The sequence below is a fragment of the Diplodia corticola genome (assembly GCF_001883845.1).
Source record: "Diplodia corticola strain CBS 112549 chromosome Unknown scaffold66, whole genome shotgun sequence".
In the NCBI taxonomy this organism is placed as follows: Eukaryota; Fungi; Ascomycota; class Dothideomycetes; order Botryosphaeriales; family Botryosphaeriaceae; genus Diplodia; species Diplodia corticola.
This window is the reverse complement of record NW_017971545.1, coordinates 77354-91564: the sequence shown is the minus strand read 5'-3', so window position 1 is coordinate 91564 and position 14211 is coordinate 77354. Positions and strand designations below refer to the sequence as shown.

Here is a 14211-nt window from a genome sequence, read left to right as displayed (position 1 = left end):
AAAGAGCAACGTATTTTTGACGACTGATGGGGTTATTTCCCGCCCACACCATCACATCTCTCTTTCATGATGTATGTACAATCTCTTTTCCTTTGCTCTGTTGTATGTGTGTGAAGGCGTTTGTTTCCTTTTCCATAGCAACACATTCGAGAAGGAATTTGAGTAGACCTGAGTTGATCTCGATTCACCTCCATTCCTCCACCGTAGGTAAGAGGGAAAAATTGATCATGCTCGAACATGTCACACCAGATCCATTGCACGCTATTTACGTTGACATGGACTTGAAGTCTACACCTAGATGTAACTATGTATGTTTACATCCGCACATCTCCAACTTCAACTAGCCATACCGGATGAGTGAGTGCAGTACTTGCCTTGGATTTTCGAGAGTGCGATAATGTTTTGTAACCCACCACCATGGCTCTCTTCGAGGGATCCTGGTCAACACCTGCGGCCATTTCCCCTCTTTCTGCTTCTCACACCTCTTTTATTTCGTACTGGCGATCTTCGCCATGCCCAGTGAAGAGTCACCCGACCTGGCCAATACAAAGCGTTTCTTTCGGCCGTTGCGGCGTCCAGTCGGCCTCTACCCTTCTCTTTCTTTCCCTGTCCCCTTCTGCTGATCAAGAAGAAAGATCCCGGACGATGGCATGGTGAGGGGAGAGAGAGAGAGAGAGGAAGAGAGAATGTTGGACCGTCAGCCGCACCAAGACCCGTTTCCATTCCCACGCCTTTCTCACTTCCTACCCCATCTTCTCACCCACAGCTTCTTCCTTTTCTCCCCCTCATACGCCACTACCACCCCTCCCCCTCCCACTCCCACTCCCACCCTCGCAACCCATCCACCAATCTGTTTTTTTCTTCCTTTCTCCCCGTTTCCCGTTCCCCATCCCCACTCCCTTCCCTCAGTGTCCTCGTTTCCCTCTATTCTCCCCGAAATCGCCCAACAGGCGACCGACCGACCGACCGACCGACCGACCGGACATGCGTGCGTGCGTGCGTTCGTGCGTGCGTGCATCGTTCTCGTACCACAATCCCGCCGATCAAATTTCACGTACCGTCCCCGTCCCCCGTCCCCGTCCCCCCGTCCCCGTCCCGCCTCTTAAGCGATCCTCGTCCTCCTTTCTCTCGTTCTTTCTCCTCAGAGAGTCGCTCCCATCCCCGCGTGATCACCGTCACGTGTGTGTTGCCTATTCGGGGCTTGGGGGAAGAGGGGCGCGGAGAGGACTCCACTTTGCCTTTCGCTGCTTGTTTTTTGTTTGCGGGGGGTTGTCCGCCGTGCAGCGAGAAGGGAGGGAGAAAGAAAGAGAAAGAGAGAAAGCAAGCAAAAACGTTCAAATCATCAAAGGAGGCTGTGAGCGTGATGGCGCGGATGATGCTCTCGGGGGAGGGTGAGGGGTGGTTTTCTCGTGTTCGTTTGCGTGTCGTTGTCTGTATGCTATTTTCGTCGGGGGTGGTGTGGCTAGCTGGGTCTTTGTGGCGCTATTATTATTATTTTTCTTTTTTTTCTTTTTTCGGACTATTGCGGCGAGACGGAGCTCGCCCTTTAGACGTTTGATGTTGGGCTCGAAAAGCGGAGGAAGAAGAAGAAGATTGTGGGTGCGGCGTTGGGGGGGGGAAGGGTGATGTGGTGTGAGTGATGTCTTCTGTGGAAAGGATCTCCTCCGTGCGGTGATCGAGTGAGACCGTGTGTGGGGGCTACGACGGATGATGCCAGCTGGGAGGGGGGCGAAAATAGAGGGAAAGGAAAAGAAACAAGACGGCGATGAAGGAGAATCGGTCGAGCGGAGGTTTGTTTGTCAGAAGCCAGAAGTCGGGCGGAAAGGGACGACGACGATGTTGCACTGCAGGGCTGGAGACGTCGGAGCTGCGTTGCACGCGCGCGAAGCCGGAGGGAGAACAAGAGATGATCCCACCAGACGTTCGAACATGGTTCGGGAAGCTCCCCAGCAGACGTTCGACGTTCGTTTCCCGACGACGACGACAGGCGGACGTAGCCGTCAGACGTTCGAAGGTGAGCGAAGGAAAAGCAACCATGCGCGCGGAAGCGGCCGAAGAAAAGGCGTCCGTCGTCGGGGGGGCCGGCCGGGGTGCATCCGATGACGATCTTCATCGGCCAGACACGCGCAAAGGCGGAAGAGGCCTTCAGACGTTCGACGTTAATCTTCACCAAAGAACCACAGTCGAGGCTTCGGTGGAGACGGGGGCGGAGGTCTCCATTCACGACGTTCGAGCATCGCCGCCGCGCCTGCGCCCACCCGCCCGTGGAGCTTTCTAGACCATGAGCGCGGAAGCACCCGGTGGTATCGCAGCTAGGGTCGATCCGTGTGCCTCGCTGCCGTTTGGCGTTTTGGGGAGATGCCCATCGCGATCTGCTCTCGCAACAAACGTCCCACGCGCGCGGAAGTAACCGTCAGACGTCCGACGAAGCTAGGAACGTGTGGTGATTGTGGCGCGGAAGAGGCCGGGGGAAAGGGAGCTGGGAAACAACGAGCGTTTCTACGACGGGTGGTCGGTGCACCGAAGGTCGGTCTCTTGCGGGCCTTGGACTAAGGGAGAAGTGTGGTCTGGGAACGCCTTCGCGGGTGTGCTGGCACGTGTTTCTTCTTGGGATGCGCCATGGGGTAGGAGTTGGGACTTTGTAATACCGGTAAATGTCGGCAGTCCCGGAAATCCTGGAATCAAGGGGGTAAAAAGGCATGGACGGGCAGATTTCGTCCGAGGGGGCCCGTCGCTGGATGTTGGATCAGCGGATTACTCCATCGGGAAAGGCGATCCTGACGGCTGGGCTGCACATGTTCCCTCCATTAAGCTCTAGGAGTGAGGCCCGATACTGTTGAGGCACCAGTCCTTTCCGCAGCAGAAGTGCGTCCCTGATTGCGAAGCTTTCTCAACTCGGCTCCGACCACGTGGTGTCTATATCATTCAGCATCAAGGCAGCAGACATGGGGTGGCGGTTGGAGGAGCGTTGATATCGCGGTGTCGAAGATGCAGCACGGAAGCCAAGGGTTTCGGCGTCTCTTTCGCAGTGTGAGTGCCGCCGAGGACGGAATCCGACGTTCGAGGGTGCTCTTATTCCCAAGGCAGCGGTAGGCTTGGTCCTTTTGTCTTCGATATTATTATTGTGCATGTCTGGCTGGGCCTTGTCGGCAGTGAGGTGCGGGCCATGGGGGTTTTGTGGTAGGCTACCCGGCTTGGTGCTGGGCCGTCGCCTTGGTTCCCCACGTCATTCCTTCAGCGCACCGGTACGGAGGCGTTTCCGGATTGGGATAGGCTTCATGTGGGATGGCAGTGCGGCTAGCCGGTTGGGGCGGCATACGCATTGTTGGATTTACTTTGTCCGGTTGTTATCCGCGGACGCGGATCGTCGGAGCGTTCGTTGTGGCTCAGTTGCACAAGGAAAATGCCAGTGGTGAGAATGCTAAAAATGCCTCACGCGAACAAGTCAGAAGTATCTGATGGCGGTTGCAAGTCGGAAAAGCATGAGCCGGTGTAGGTGCACGTGTTTGTTCCAGGCCTTGGCCGCATGGGGTCCTGATCTGTGCGAGGGCAGACGTCGAGCGCTCGGGACATGGGAGCGGCAGCTGAGGAAGCATGGCTACACCAGCTCTGTCGATGATTTTCCGAAGGATTTTCCCAGACGTTCGAATGTAGCGGGTAGTGCAGAAGTCAAATTAAAGGTTAAAGACATAGCCTTCTTGGCACACGAGAGCAGATAATATGCTCATTCATTATTGATAACCCTTGCCGCTGCATGACATCTCGCATGAGTAAGGGCCCCGTGGGGATCTTCAGTGGCGTGGCGCGTTGCGTGCGCGATGGCCGGTGGGACTGGACACCTGAACATCCTTTGTCCAAACGGGACAAGAGCAAGCAAAGGATTTTTTGAGACGTTCGAAGCTGCCGCCGCGAGCCAACTAGAGTGCGCTCCGAATCAGAGGATGGTGCTGCATACGGTGCAGCTTGAATCGTTCTTCTCGGACGACTTCCTCATGAAGTGATAGCCACGGTTCTACTTCACATGTATTGCACCGCAGCATCTCTTCAGACGTTCAAGGTTTATGGGCCAAGCACTCGTTTCGGGTTCTGATGGCTCCGGGTGGTCGGTTCCCCGCAAACCTTGAGTCGTAGTATTTCAGGTGTTGGATATGTCGACCACCTCTACCAGCTCAGAGAAAGCCATCTCCTAGGACTTCTCACTGGATTTTGCAATGCTATTTTTCCTGCACCGTCAGGTTCGATTGGGACACAACCGATGCACTACCAGGTATACGCAGCTCGTATGCAGGCAATCGGCGGGCGGGCAGCTGGATTGCCTTTCAGAACGGCCGAAGGAACCCCTCAGACGTTGGAGGATGGGGCATGATCACGAATCGCAGAAGCCGGAGCAGTGGTCCAGGGAGGAGGAAGAGCTCACACTAGGCTTGGGGAGGGCAACGCGATGTCACTCGGCTGCAGGGCGTAGGCGAGAGTGGAGCGCATCATGGCAGCAGCAGCAGCAGCAGCAGCCCAAACGGGCAAACGCAGGGGTGTTCCAGACGTTGGAACTTCCGTCGGCCGTGGCCATGGCGCGCGCAACGGGTTGTGTCTGTGAGGCGGCAGGCCAGGGGCGATGGTCGGAGCAGTCGGAGCAGTGGTTATTTCCCCATGCGGCAATGCGTTGCGGAGAAACCGGCGCTCCCGAGGCTGCGGTTCCTCCGACACCATGTTTGCAGTGTACCAAGGGTCGAGGCCGAGGCACAAAATGGATAGCTAGCATTCGACTCCAGCATGGCTACGCACGTAAGGCGGGGAGGACCGGGCGCGGGACTGTGCGCGGCCGGGGGTGGCTGCCTGATGTTGGCAGCGGGCTCGAGCAGCGGGCTCGAGCAGCGTGGTCCAGCCTGGGCGGCAGATGGTGTGTTTGCGGCGGGAGCAATCTATTAAGCTCGCAAGGATCCGATGCGACGTCCGACGTTGGCGGCGGCGAAGAGTTTGTAAGGGCAGGCCGGAAGCAACCGTCCAGACGTGCGAACTTGACGGGCTGGCGGTCCACAAAACAGCGACGTGGCCGCCATCGACGTGGCTGCTGGCGGCATGGCTGCTGGCGGCATGGCTGCTGGCGGCATGGCGACGCTGCCCTCGGCGCCATTGTGGAGCTCGGCAGCCGGAAGGAAGAGACAGGCTCGAATCATGCGCATGCCGGCAGCTGCGAGAATCCTGAGAATCCTGAGCCCATCCTGACCATATTCCTGACGACCATCCCGACCAGCATCCCGACCAGCATCCCGACCAGCATCCTGACCAGCATCCCGGCCCGTCATTGCACCTGCCACCCGCCGTCTCGGAGCTGCTTCCGCCGCCATGTGGAAGCCAGCAGAAGGAGCCATCCATGTGTCGAGCCGAAGACGCAGCCGGGACACGCGGGCCCCAGCCACGGCTTCACGTTGCCGACCGACAACCACGCCGCGGCCAATTCCGTCGCCCGACCAGCCCCGACCAGCCCCGACCAACGCCCCATCAACCACGCCGGCAGCGGCCGTCAAGCCGCAGAGCCGCCACCGCATGCGAGGCGACAAGCTCGAAGCTCCAAGCTCGAAGCGACAAGCTCGAAGCTCCAAGCTCGAAGCTCCCCTGCTGCCTCGGACACAACGGGCCACCTCAACCTGGGGAGCCCGAGCACCAAGCCATCTGCGCCGGGGTCCCCACCGCCGCCCGCTCCATTCCCTTGCCCAACAGGCGGTGTCAGGCACGCCCGAAGCCAGGGTGGCCATGTTGCTGCGTTCGATCTTGTTCCTTCGGCACTTCTGCCCAGCACACGCCCTTGTCTAAACCCTTGAGAAACGCACTGGTACCGCAATAGCGTCGGTGAGCAACCAGACCACACGCTGCGCAACCCCCGTGCCCCATCACAAGGAAGCCCGCCTTGCGACGTTCGACCTTGCTGTTTTTCCTGCATCTTCTACCTTCTGCCATCGCCGTTTTCCCTCGCTCAACCGACGCATGACGTCCTGCCCTCCCCCAGCCTGCGGCTCGGGCCTCCTGGATGTGCTGATCTCCCAAAGCCCGCCCCATCGCTTATACCCTCGTTGCCTTTCCGAGTAAGCGTCGACGGACCACCTGCCCCATACGGAAGGCCCATGACCTGAGTAGTAATCATCCCCATCCCTCCCTCTCTGGGAAGGATCATTTGCGACGTACGAGCCTCTGCTTCTCTGCATGATTCTTCTCTACCCTTCGTGCCATCGCCGATCGACAAGTCCAGGGTCCCGCGAAGGATTCTTTGCTACGTCCGACCTTTTCCTTCTTCCCCTGACCCAGTGTCGTCCGGAAATAATCCATCGAATCACTCCAGCACCAACCGACACGCCGCCCCTCGAGAGCATTTTTCCCTACGTTCAAAGTTTCAGCTGAACCGCCAGTCCCAGCCGACGGTGCTCACCCACTTCCACTCCGCTTCGAGCTTCCGGGGACCGAGGGAGGGACGTGCAAAGCCTGCGGCCCCAACCGACTTATTAGTGATGCTGGCGAGAAGCACGCACGAAATCGGCCGGTACGGATTCCGACCTACGTTCGAAGTTGCGCTCGAAATAGATGCCTCGATCAAGCCCTCAGGGTTAGAACAAGACCCTCCATCTCCGAGTGGACGTAGGGTTGTGGAACGGACCGAACAGTCAACAACACGTACACCGTTCGACCCGCGGAAGCGCCGCGCACCGGCGACCACCGCGGCCCGAGTGCGAGATCAACACGTAGTATGTCCGTCAATCGTGCCGACTTGTTTCGCCGTTTACGAGAGCCGACATGGCTTTGCCGTCTTGGCTCACGACTGTGCCTTGCTGTCCTTTTGTAATACCGCCGAAGATGTAGGGGGGGATGCATGCAAGAGTGGCCCCATACAGATCTGCATATCATTGTGGAAGCTCAGAAGGATCAAGGATTCTTTGCTGCGTTCGAACTTCCTTCGTGTCAAGCACGGTCTGGGACCGGGCCAGGAGCATTATGCTGGTGACAAAAGCAGGTCCCATACGTTGGGCACACCCACCGTTGGTGCGTGCTTCCCCAAATAGCCACCCCGACAGCCCAAGGCCAAGACGCATGGGGAAGGATTTTTTGCTACGTTCGAACATGCCTCGCGACAACCGCCAGTTGCTCGTGTCAAGTCCAGAACGTCCCGTATATGGATCAAGTGTCGGTTCCGAGCTCAGCGCGGCGGGCCGCCAACAGCCACCGCCCATCATGACATGGAAGGATCCTTTGCTTCGTTGGAAGTTGAGTGAACCTCGAGCCGAGAATGCACGCCATACGCTCCGTGCCCCAGCGCCAGACGCACTCTTCCCTGACAAAGACGACGCCGCGTGGAGAGCAGGATAAGCTGTGTCAGCCCAGCCCGGCACGTCAGCAGCAGCCGTGTGCCTCTCTACCACCACAACATGAGCCGGCTGGAAGGATCTCTTGCTACGTCCAAACTTGCTCGCAATCGAACATGGGCATCGGACGGACGGTACGTAGAAGAATGGCCGGGCGCCGGAAACCGTGCACACGAGTGTGGGGTGAGGACTCGTACGTGTACATACACGGCAGGCTGCTACGAAACAAACCCCGGCGATAGCTGGTAGCGTGCTGGAAGGATCCCTTGCTACGTTCGAAAGTCTGCCAGAGACAAGCGCATCCGCCGCAACGGTTCGAAACGGCCATTCAAACCTTGCGCCGCTCGAGAACACCCCGAGTGATAAGAGGCACCCGAAGCAACGAATCGGCATGTCATCTGGAGCCAGCCAGGAAAGCGGACCGGCAATTACTTACGCGTCATCGTCAGGCCGCTTTGCGTGCGACGTCCCTCGAAACAAAAGGATCCGACTTGCGAGGACGTTCTGAGGGAAGCACCACGTGCTTGCATCGTCTCATCCATCGCCCCAATCCTGTTGGATCCCTCGAGGAATAAAAAACAGTAGGATCGAAAAAGAAAAGAAAAAAGGAACCCCCCGGCCAGCTCGAGGGAGAGAGACGGCGCCACCCAATCGCATATCCGGGCGACGTCAGACGGATTGTTCCCGATTGGCAGTCCCCTCAGGTTGGCAACCGCCCGTATCCCGCCTCCATTTGTGTGGCGCTCGAGGGATTCCAGACCGCGAACCCACACTTTTACTCGCTCCCACTAGCGTCCGCCGACTCTAACTTAGCCCTTCCCACCACCACCCCAACGCCGCCCCCCCTCCTTTCGCAGATCCCGACCATCTGGGAATGCGAGCACGAGGCCCACGTGCGCCGTCCAAAGCACAGCATCATCGCTACAAGCAAGCAAAAGAAGGGGAAAATGTAGATGTAAAGGGCCGCCACATCGAACGAGCCTCCTTCCCCCTTCCAAGCCACTCAGTGCTTTTAGCGATTTGATACTACTGATGGTATATTAGGTCAGCCACCCCACCCCCCTACGGTATGTACACGTCTTCAATCGAGTAACGGCAGATCAAGGAGACGACCCCTCGGGAACAGCGAAAACCAACGTCAACGCAACACACCATCCCCATTTCCATCTCCAAACCACCAAAGAAAAAAAAAAGTACAGACAGCTCAACGGACACCCATCAAGATAAAAAATAAGAAAATAAAAATCCAAGACACGCCCACAACAATGCCTCCCGTGTACCACCACCACCTTCTCCTCCTCCGCCTCCTCCCACTCCACACCAAAAAAAAAAAAAAAACAGAAAGAACCCAGCGCCGCCCCGTTGCGTTTAAAAAAAAAAAAGTGGCGCGCGCCGCTCGGAATTCCCGAGCCATTAGCGATCCAAAAAAAAAATAAAAACCAAAAACCCCCCCGGGGGGCAAGCCACAAACAAACGTAGTGACCCAGCCCAGACCGGGCCTTATCGGTCGGAAAAATGTTGGGTACTTTTTGGTGGTGGTGGTGGTGGTGGTGGTCCACAACTGGTGGCTTCTGCTGTCTTCTGCTGGCTGATGGCTGCTACCGCCGCCACTAGTAGTGTTGGCGACGGCACATGTTTCTAACAATGGTGCCAACCAAAAAAAAAAAGAAAGAAAAAAAAAAAGAGGGAGAGAGACAGAATAATCTCGGTTTGGACCCTTTCCATCGGCGTTTGATGAAAGGAGGCTGATGATGCGAAAGCGCACACCGTCACCACCGTCACCGTCACCGTCACCACGACCACGACCGCCACCGCCATAGCCATAGCCATAGCCATAGCCGTAGCCACACCCGCATGAATGATAATAATACACACACGCACATTCGGTTACCTAGGCCAGGCCCCGCCCCGGCGGCGAGATGAGATCAGAAGCCGATAGCCGCCCGAGAACGATACCTACCTACCTGCCTGCCCACCCGCCCGTCGCGCGTCCAAGCCCCACCCCCCCGGGCGCGCCGTGGCGTGTGCAAACGTGTATCGTCTATTTTTATTTATTTTGCAAGGTACACCACTCCTACGCGCGCTCGCTGCGCAACGCATGGAAAAGGTGGCCTGGACGACACGACACGACACGACACGACACGACTCGCTCTGGATTGTTGGCGGCGGCGGCGGCGGCGGCGGCTGCTGCTGCGGAGGAATGCCAAAATCTGCATTATCGGTTGGCGCGGGGCATTTTTTCCCGCAATAATGATGATGAAGAAGAAGAAGAAACATGCCCCGTTGATATCTTCTTGTTCTTCTGTACATACAACAAACGAATTTTTTTGATATCAAGAATAGGCTCCCCGGAAAAGGAGAGGAAAAAAAAAACCCCCCCGTCGAAAGAGGAGACTGAAAAAGGGGAGGAGGGAGGGAGGGAGGGGGGACCTCCCAAGCTGACGACGACGACGACGACCGACACACACAACACAACACACAGAAAGAAGAAGAAGAAGAAGAAGACCCAAGCAAGCAGCAGCGGAGAAAGAGAAGCGGGCAGCAGCCTTCTTTTTCCTCCTTCGAAACGCCTAACCAATGCATACCAATCATACATCAAGAGGCCGCGGCTTCCTGTCCCACCGCCACCTACTCGTCGTCTGTGTCCGTGTCCGTGTCGGTCGCGCTGGTATCCGACTCCTCGTCTCCTTCCGTGTCGCTGCCGCTGGACTCCTCGACCTGGCGCTTGGCTTGCTTGGGCTGCTTCGTCTCTCCGCCCTTCATCGCCGCCATCTGTCCTGCGATCGTGTCTGTTTGCTTGTCAGCCTTCTGCCAATCATCCGTCATCGCCTTCTTGTTGGAGCGCTTCCGCTTACCCTCGTCCGGCTCGCTGATCTCCTCTTCCTCCTCAATCTCCACCGCCTTTGAAGGGTGGTCGACCGACAGGATGACATCCATCTTGGTATCCATGCCGACGTAGCTGTCACACACGAGGTGCATGGTGAACTTGTACTGGCCGGGTTGGGGAGGGGCGCCGAACTGCATCTTCAGCGTCTGGACGTTGTAGGTGGGGTTGCCCTGCTCGTCGAACAACGGCTTGTCGAACTTGGTGAAGGTGAACGGGGGAACCGCGATTTTGTTTTGCTTGCCGTCGGCCAGGAAAACGTGCCATCTCGGCGAGTGATCCCTGGCAAAGTACGGGGCGTACGCGAGCGGGGGCTGTCCAGCAAGCTCGGCTTTCTTGGCCTCTTCAGCCTCGGCGCCCGTCTTGCGGCCGTGGAGAGCGTCCAAATCGCCTTCCTTGGGATCGATGTCTTCGAGGTCCTTCGAGCTGACCGGAGGAACATTCTTGGACCCGGGAGGAATGATGCGCGCCTTGACAACGAATTGGACCAAGCTGCTAGGGATGATGACCTTCTCGCCCATGACCTTGAAGAATGCCTTCTCAATTTGCAGCTGCGGGAGCTGACTAGCAACGGTCTCAGCGGTGACAAATTCGCTTTCCGACAGCAGACCAGGACCGACTGCGCGCTTGCGCCTCTCATCCACCGGCAAGTTCATATATTCCTTAACGCTCAAGTGGGTCCTTGCATTTTCACCCTCGACTGCGCGAATGACGGCCGGTGTGAAGCCAGGGAGCTGGAGAAGCGGCGGAGATTTGGGAGGCATGGCCTGGAGGATATTTTGCGACGTCTGGTATGAAGACAAGAGGGGGATGCTGTTTCCGTAGGCAAGGGCAATAGCGAAGAAAGCGTCATTGAGCTTGTGGGCGATGGGGGCCATCTCGAACTTCTCTGCGTTGAGTGTTTGGTCATCGAGCTCCACACGTCCAAGGTAAGCCCACAACAAGGCCAGCGCTTTCCTGCGCGCGCCCTCATCATTTTCTTCCAGAGTCTGGCGGTCCTTGACAGTAAGTCCCCCGGCAAGAGGCGACAGCTCACCCTCCTGGAAGAGCTTGGATTCAACCTTGGAAAGACCAGCCTCAGCCTTATGACCCTTGAGCGCCTCTTCAAATTCGGTTCCGGTGCTGAGAGCAGCAAGAACACCGCCTTCGCTGATGTCCGGCTTGTACTCTTTGAAGATGTTGCCTGCACTGGACACCAGAACCTTCTCCTTAGTGACGCGCTGGGTGCCATACCACCACTTGCCCACCAGGTAAGGAAGCACGACACCCAGGACGATTCCGTAGCCAAGGAGAACATATCTGCCGTGGCCCTCGGTGACAATCCATTTCGGGAGGGCAATGCCGATGCTGAAGCTCTGCTTGCCGTCTGGGTGACCATATTGCAGATAGTTGTTGCGGACCTCTTCGTCGGTAAGCGCCTTGAAAGCCTTCGTGTACTCGACCCACGCGTCGTTAATGGCTTCAGTGGTCAAGTTTTTCGCGGGGTCGGGTTGCAGCTTGTCAGGGTGGTGAGTCAGGGAAAGCTTGCGGTAGTGGGACTTGATCTGCTTCTCGCTCGCAGACTGTTGATTGTTAGCCAAATGCTCCATGACGTGTGCTTCGCGCATGCTTACCCTGGCGACACCCAAGACATCATAAGGATCCCAGATCTTGGGTATGGTCCTCGTAGTCACAACCATGAGGTAGACCATCCATGCCATAACAACCCAGCCACTCAAGGCAAAGAGAAACTTGCCCAGCTTGCGCTCCTGCCGGCGCAGCTTCTTGCGCTGACCATCGATGAGGTCGCCATGTTCGGGAGAAAAATCGGACTTTATTCTCGGAGCGGTGTTCTCGAGATCCTTGCTGCGGGTGAGCAGCGAAATGGTTACTGGAATCGTAACCAGGCCGGTGATGGTGGTGACGAAGTACGGGAAAAATTGTCCCTTGAGAGGAGGTCAGCATGCGCCTGCAAGAAGCCGTCAAGTGAGGGAGCAGCGTCATTTGCGCGTACCTGTTCGTCATAGTTGTAGTCGGTGGACATAATGAACGGCGGTGTCCCGGAGGGACGACGAGGCGAAAGCGACGGAGCTCAAGCAGGCACCAGTTTAGTGAAGGCGGCGGCGATACGCAGACGGCAGTACGGAGAAGTTCAGGCGGTGTTGACCCGGCGATGTGGCATGTTCTGGGCGTCGTGTTGACGGAGACCGGGAAGTAGTCGCGCTCGCTTTCAACTGAACAGGTGTCTTGCGCTCGAGCTCCGGCTCCGTCAGTGACAGCCCTAACGCCAAGATCCCCACGTGATGACGCGCTTAACACTTTCCGTGTCGCTCTTGCCGCAATTCCAGGTACACTGTACATGGCACATTGGACGCTCTCTGGACTGTTGATGGGCTACGTAATGTCGAGATCTTTTGTTCCTGGCCGCATTTGAACGAATTGGTCATATACCTCCGTGGAAAAAAAAAAGAATAGGACTTGAACTCTGTGCTGGCGCTCGCGACGCCTCGTAAGCACGGCCTTATAGCCGTAGATCGCTCCACATCCGAAGTCAAAGGCTATCTGGCTTCTGCATGGTTGGATCAAAAAATATGAAACATGATTCTACATCACTCGGACCAGCTGGAATATCCAGTCCGTGCGAGCCTCTTCATGAAAGAGCGAGATAAATTTGGACATATGTGAGAAATTTGCGCCGAGGACTCCGCCAAAAAGAAAGATGATTGAGCGGCCAATCCATGCAGTGCGATGAGTCCTATGTACGAGATGTTATTTCAATTCGTGTGCTGCTCGACGTCTGGATTGTCTGCAGTCCTTGGCGCCAAGCCCCTGTTTGCTGCTGACTTCGGATTTCTGCGCGAAGGTGCATGCAAAGATCGGGCTCATGAAAGTGCGATCCGCTGTGAGATTGTTTTCATCAAGAGGTTTTTGGCATGTACGAGAGCCGAATGATGTGGAGAGAAGGGTGAGGGTGTCGCAGACCTGACGGCGTGGCGACCCGAAATGGGCAAGCGCTTGGGCGAACCTCGGAAAAACTAAGCGGCCGCCCACACTTCTCCAAAAAGCCTCTCTTACTCGCCTCTACTCAGCGACAACCACGACGACACACGACGACGACAAGTTGCCCATCATGTGTATGTGCTCGATGCACCCTCTCATGCGCCCGCGACAATATCCCGCTAACATGGATTGCAGCGCTCGTCTCGGGAGAGAAGAGCAACTTCCAGTACATTCTGCGTCTCCTCAACACCAACGTTGATGGAAAGCAGAAGGTCATGTACGCCCTGACCAAGATCAAGGGTGTTGGCCGCCGCTACTCCAACCTGGTCTGCAAGAAGGCCGATGTCGACCTCACCAAGCGGTAAAGCGCCTCTGAACGACAACGAAGAAGAAAGACCGGGAAAGCTGATATGCGCAAACAGTGCTGGTGAGCTCACTTCGGAAGAGCTCGAGCGCATCGTCACCATCATCCAGAACCCCACCCAGTACAAGATCCCTACCTGGTTCCTGAACAGGCAACGCGACATTGTCGACGGCAAGGACTACCAGGTCCTGGCCAACGGTGTCGACTCCAAGCTCCGTGAGGATCTCGAGCGCTTGAAGAAGATCCGCGCCCACCGTGGTCTCCGTCACTACTGGGGTCTCCGCGTCCGTGGCCAGCACACCAAGACCACCGGTCGCCGTGGCCGCACCGTCGGTGTCTCCAAGAAGAAGGGCTAAAGCTTTGTTGTTTGGGAGTGGGATTTTCGGCGTGGGCATTGGGATCTGGTGGGAGTCTGCAATGGCTTTACGCATGGTGGCAACTGCGATACTGGCGAGGTTGCGTTGTTACGGACAATGAGAGGCTGTCAGCCGGCTATCACGGCCGGAGATGCAATCCAAAATACCTGCAGACATCCCTCGAAAAAATACTACCATTTTTGCAAGTCATCACAATCTGTGCGGGGCGCCGTCTGATCTGTCCGACAATCTGTGTCCGCTTCTGGAATCCCGAGCAGT

The 14211-nt window shown here is 56.8% G+C and overlaps 3 protein-coding genes across 3 annotated transcripts; 1 reads left to right on the top strand and 2 right to left on the bottom strand.

Annotated features, from left to right (window-relative positions):
- Nucleotides 1-4922: 4922 nt before the first annotated feature.
- BKCO1_6600025 (uncharacterized protein) lies at nucleotides 4923-5303 on the bottom strand (the record flags this gene model as incomplete). The annotated part of the gene is made up of 1 exon (XM_020278283.1): nucleotides 4923-5303. The coding sequence occupies one exon, from the start codon at nucleotides 5301-5303 to the stop codon at nucleotides 4923-4925; it is 381 nt and encodes a 126-aa protein (XP_020126373.1).
- Nucleotides 5304-9977: 4674 nt separating this feature from the next.
- BKCO1_6600024 (protein translocation complex component) lies at nucleotides 9978-12256 on the bottom strand (the record flags this gene model as incomplete). Its single annotated transcript, XM_020278282.1, has 3 exons — nucleotides 9978-11795; nucleotides 11847-12158; nucleotides 12227-12256. The coding sequence occupies 3 exons, from the start codon at nucleotides 12254-12256 to the stop codon at nucleotides 9978-9980; spliced, it is 2160 nt and encodes a 719-aa protein (XP_020126374.1).
- Nucleotides 12257-13342: 1086 nt separating this feature from the next.
- BKCO1_6600023 (40s ribosomal protein s18) lies at nucleotides 13343-13932 on the top strand (the record flags this gene model as incomplete). The annotated part of the gene is made up of 3 exons (XM_020278281.1): nucleotides 13343-13346; nucleotides 13408-13573; nucleotides 13635-13932. The coding sequence occupies 3 exons, from the start codon at nucleotides 13343-13345 to the stop codon at nucleotides 13930-13932; spliced, it is 468 nt and encodes a 155-aa protein (XP_020126371.1).
- Nucleotides 13933-14211: the final 279 nt, after the last annotated feature.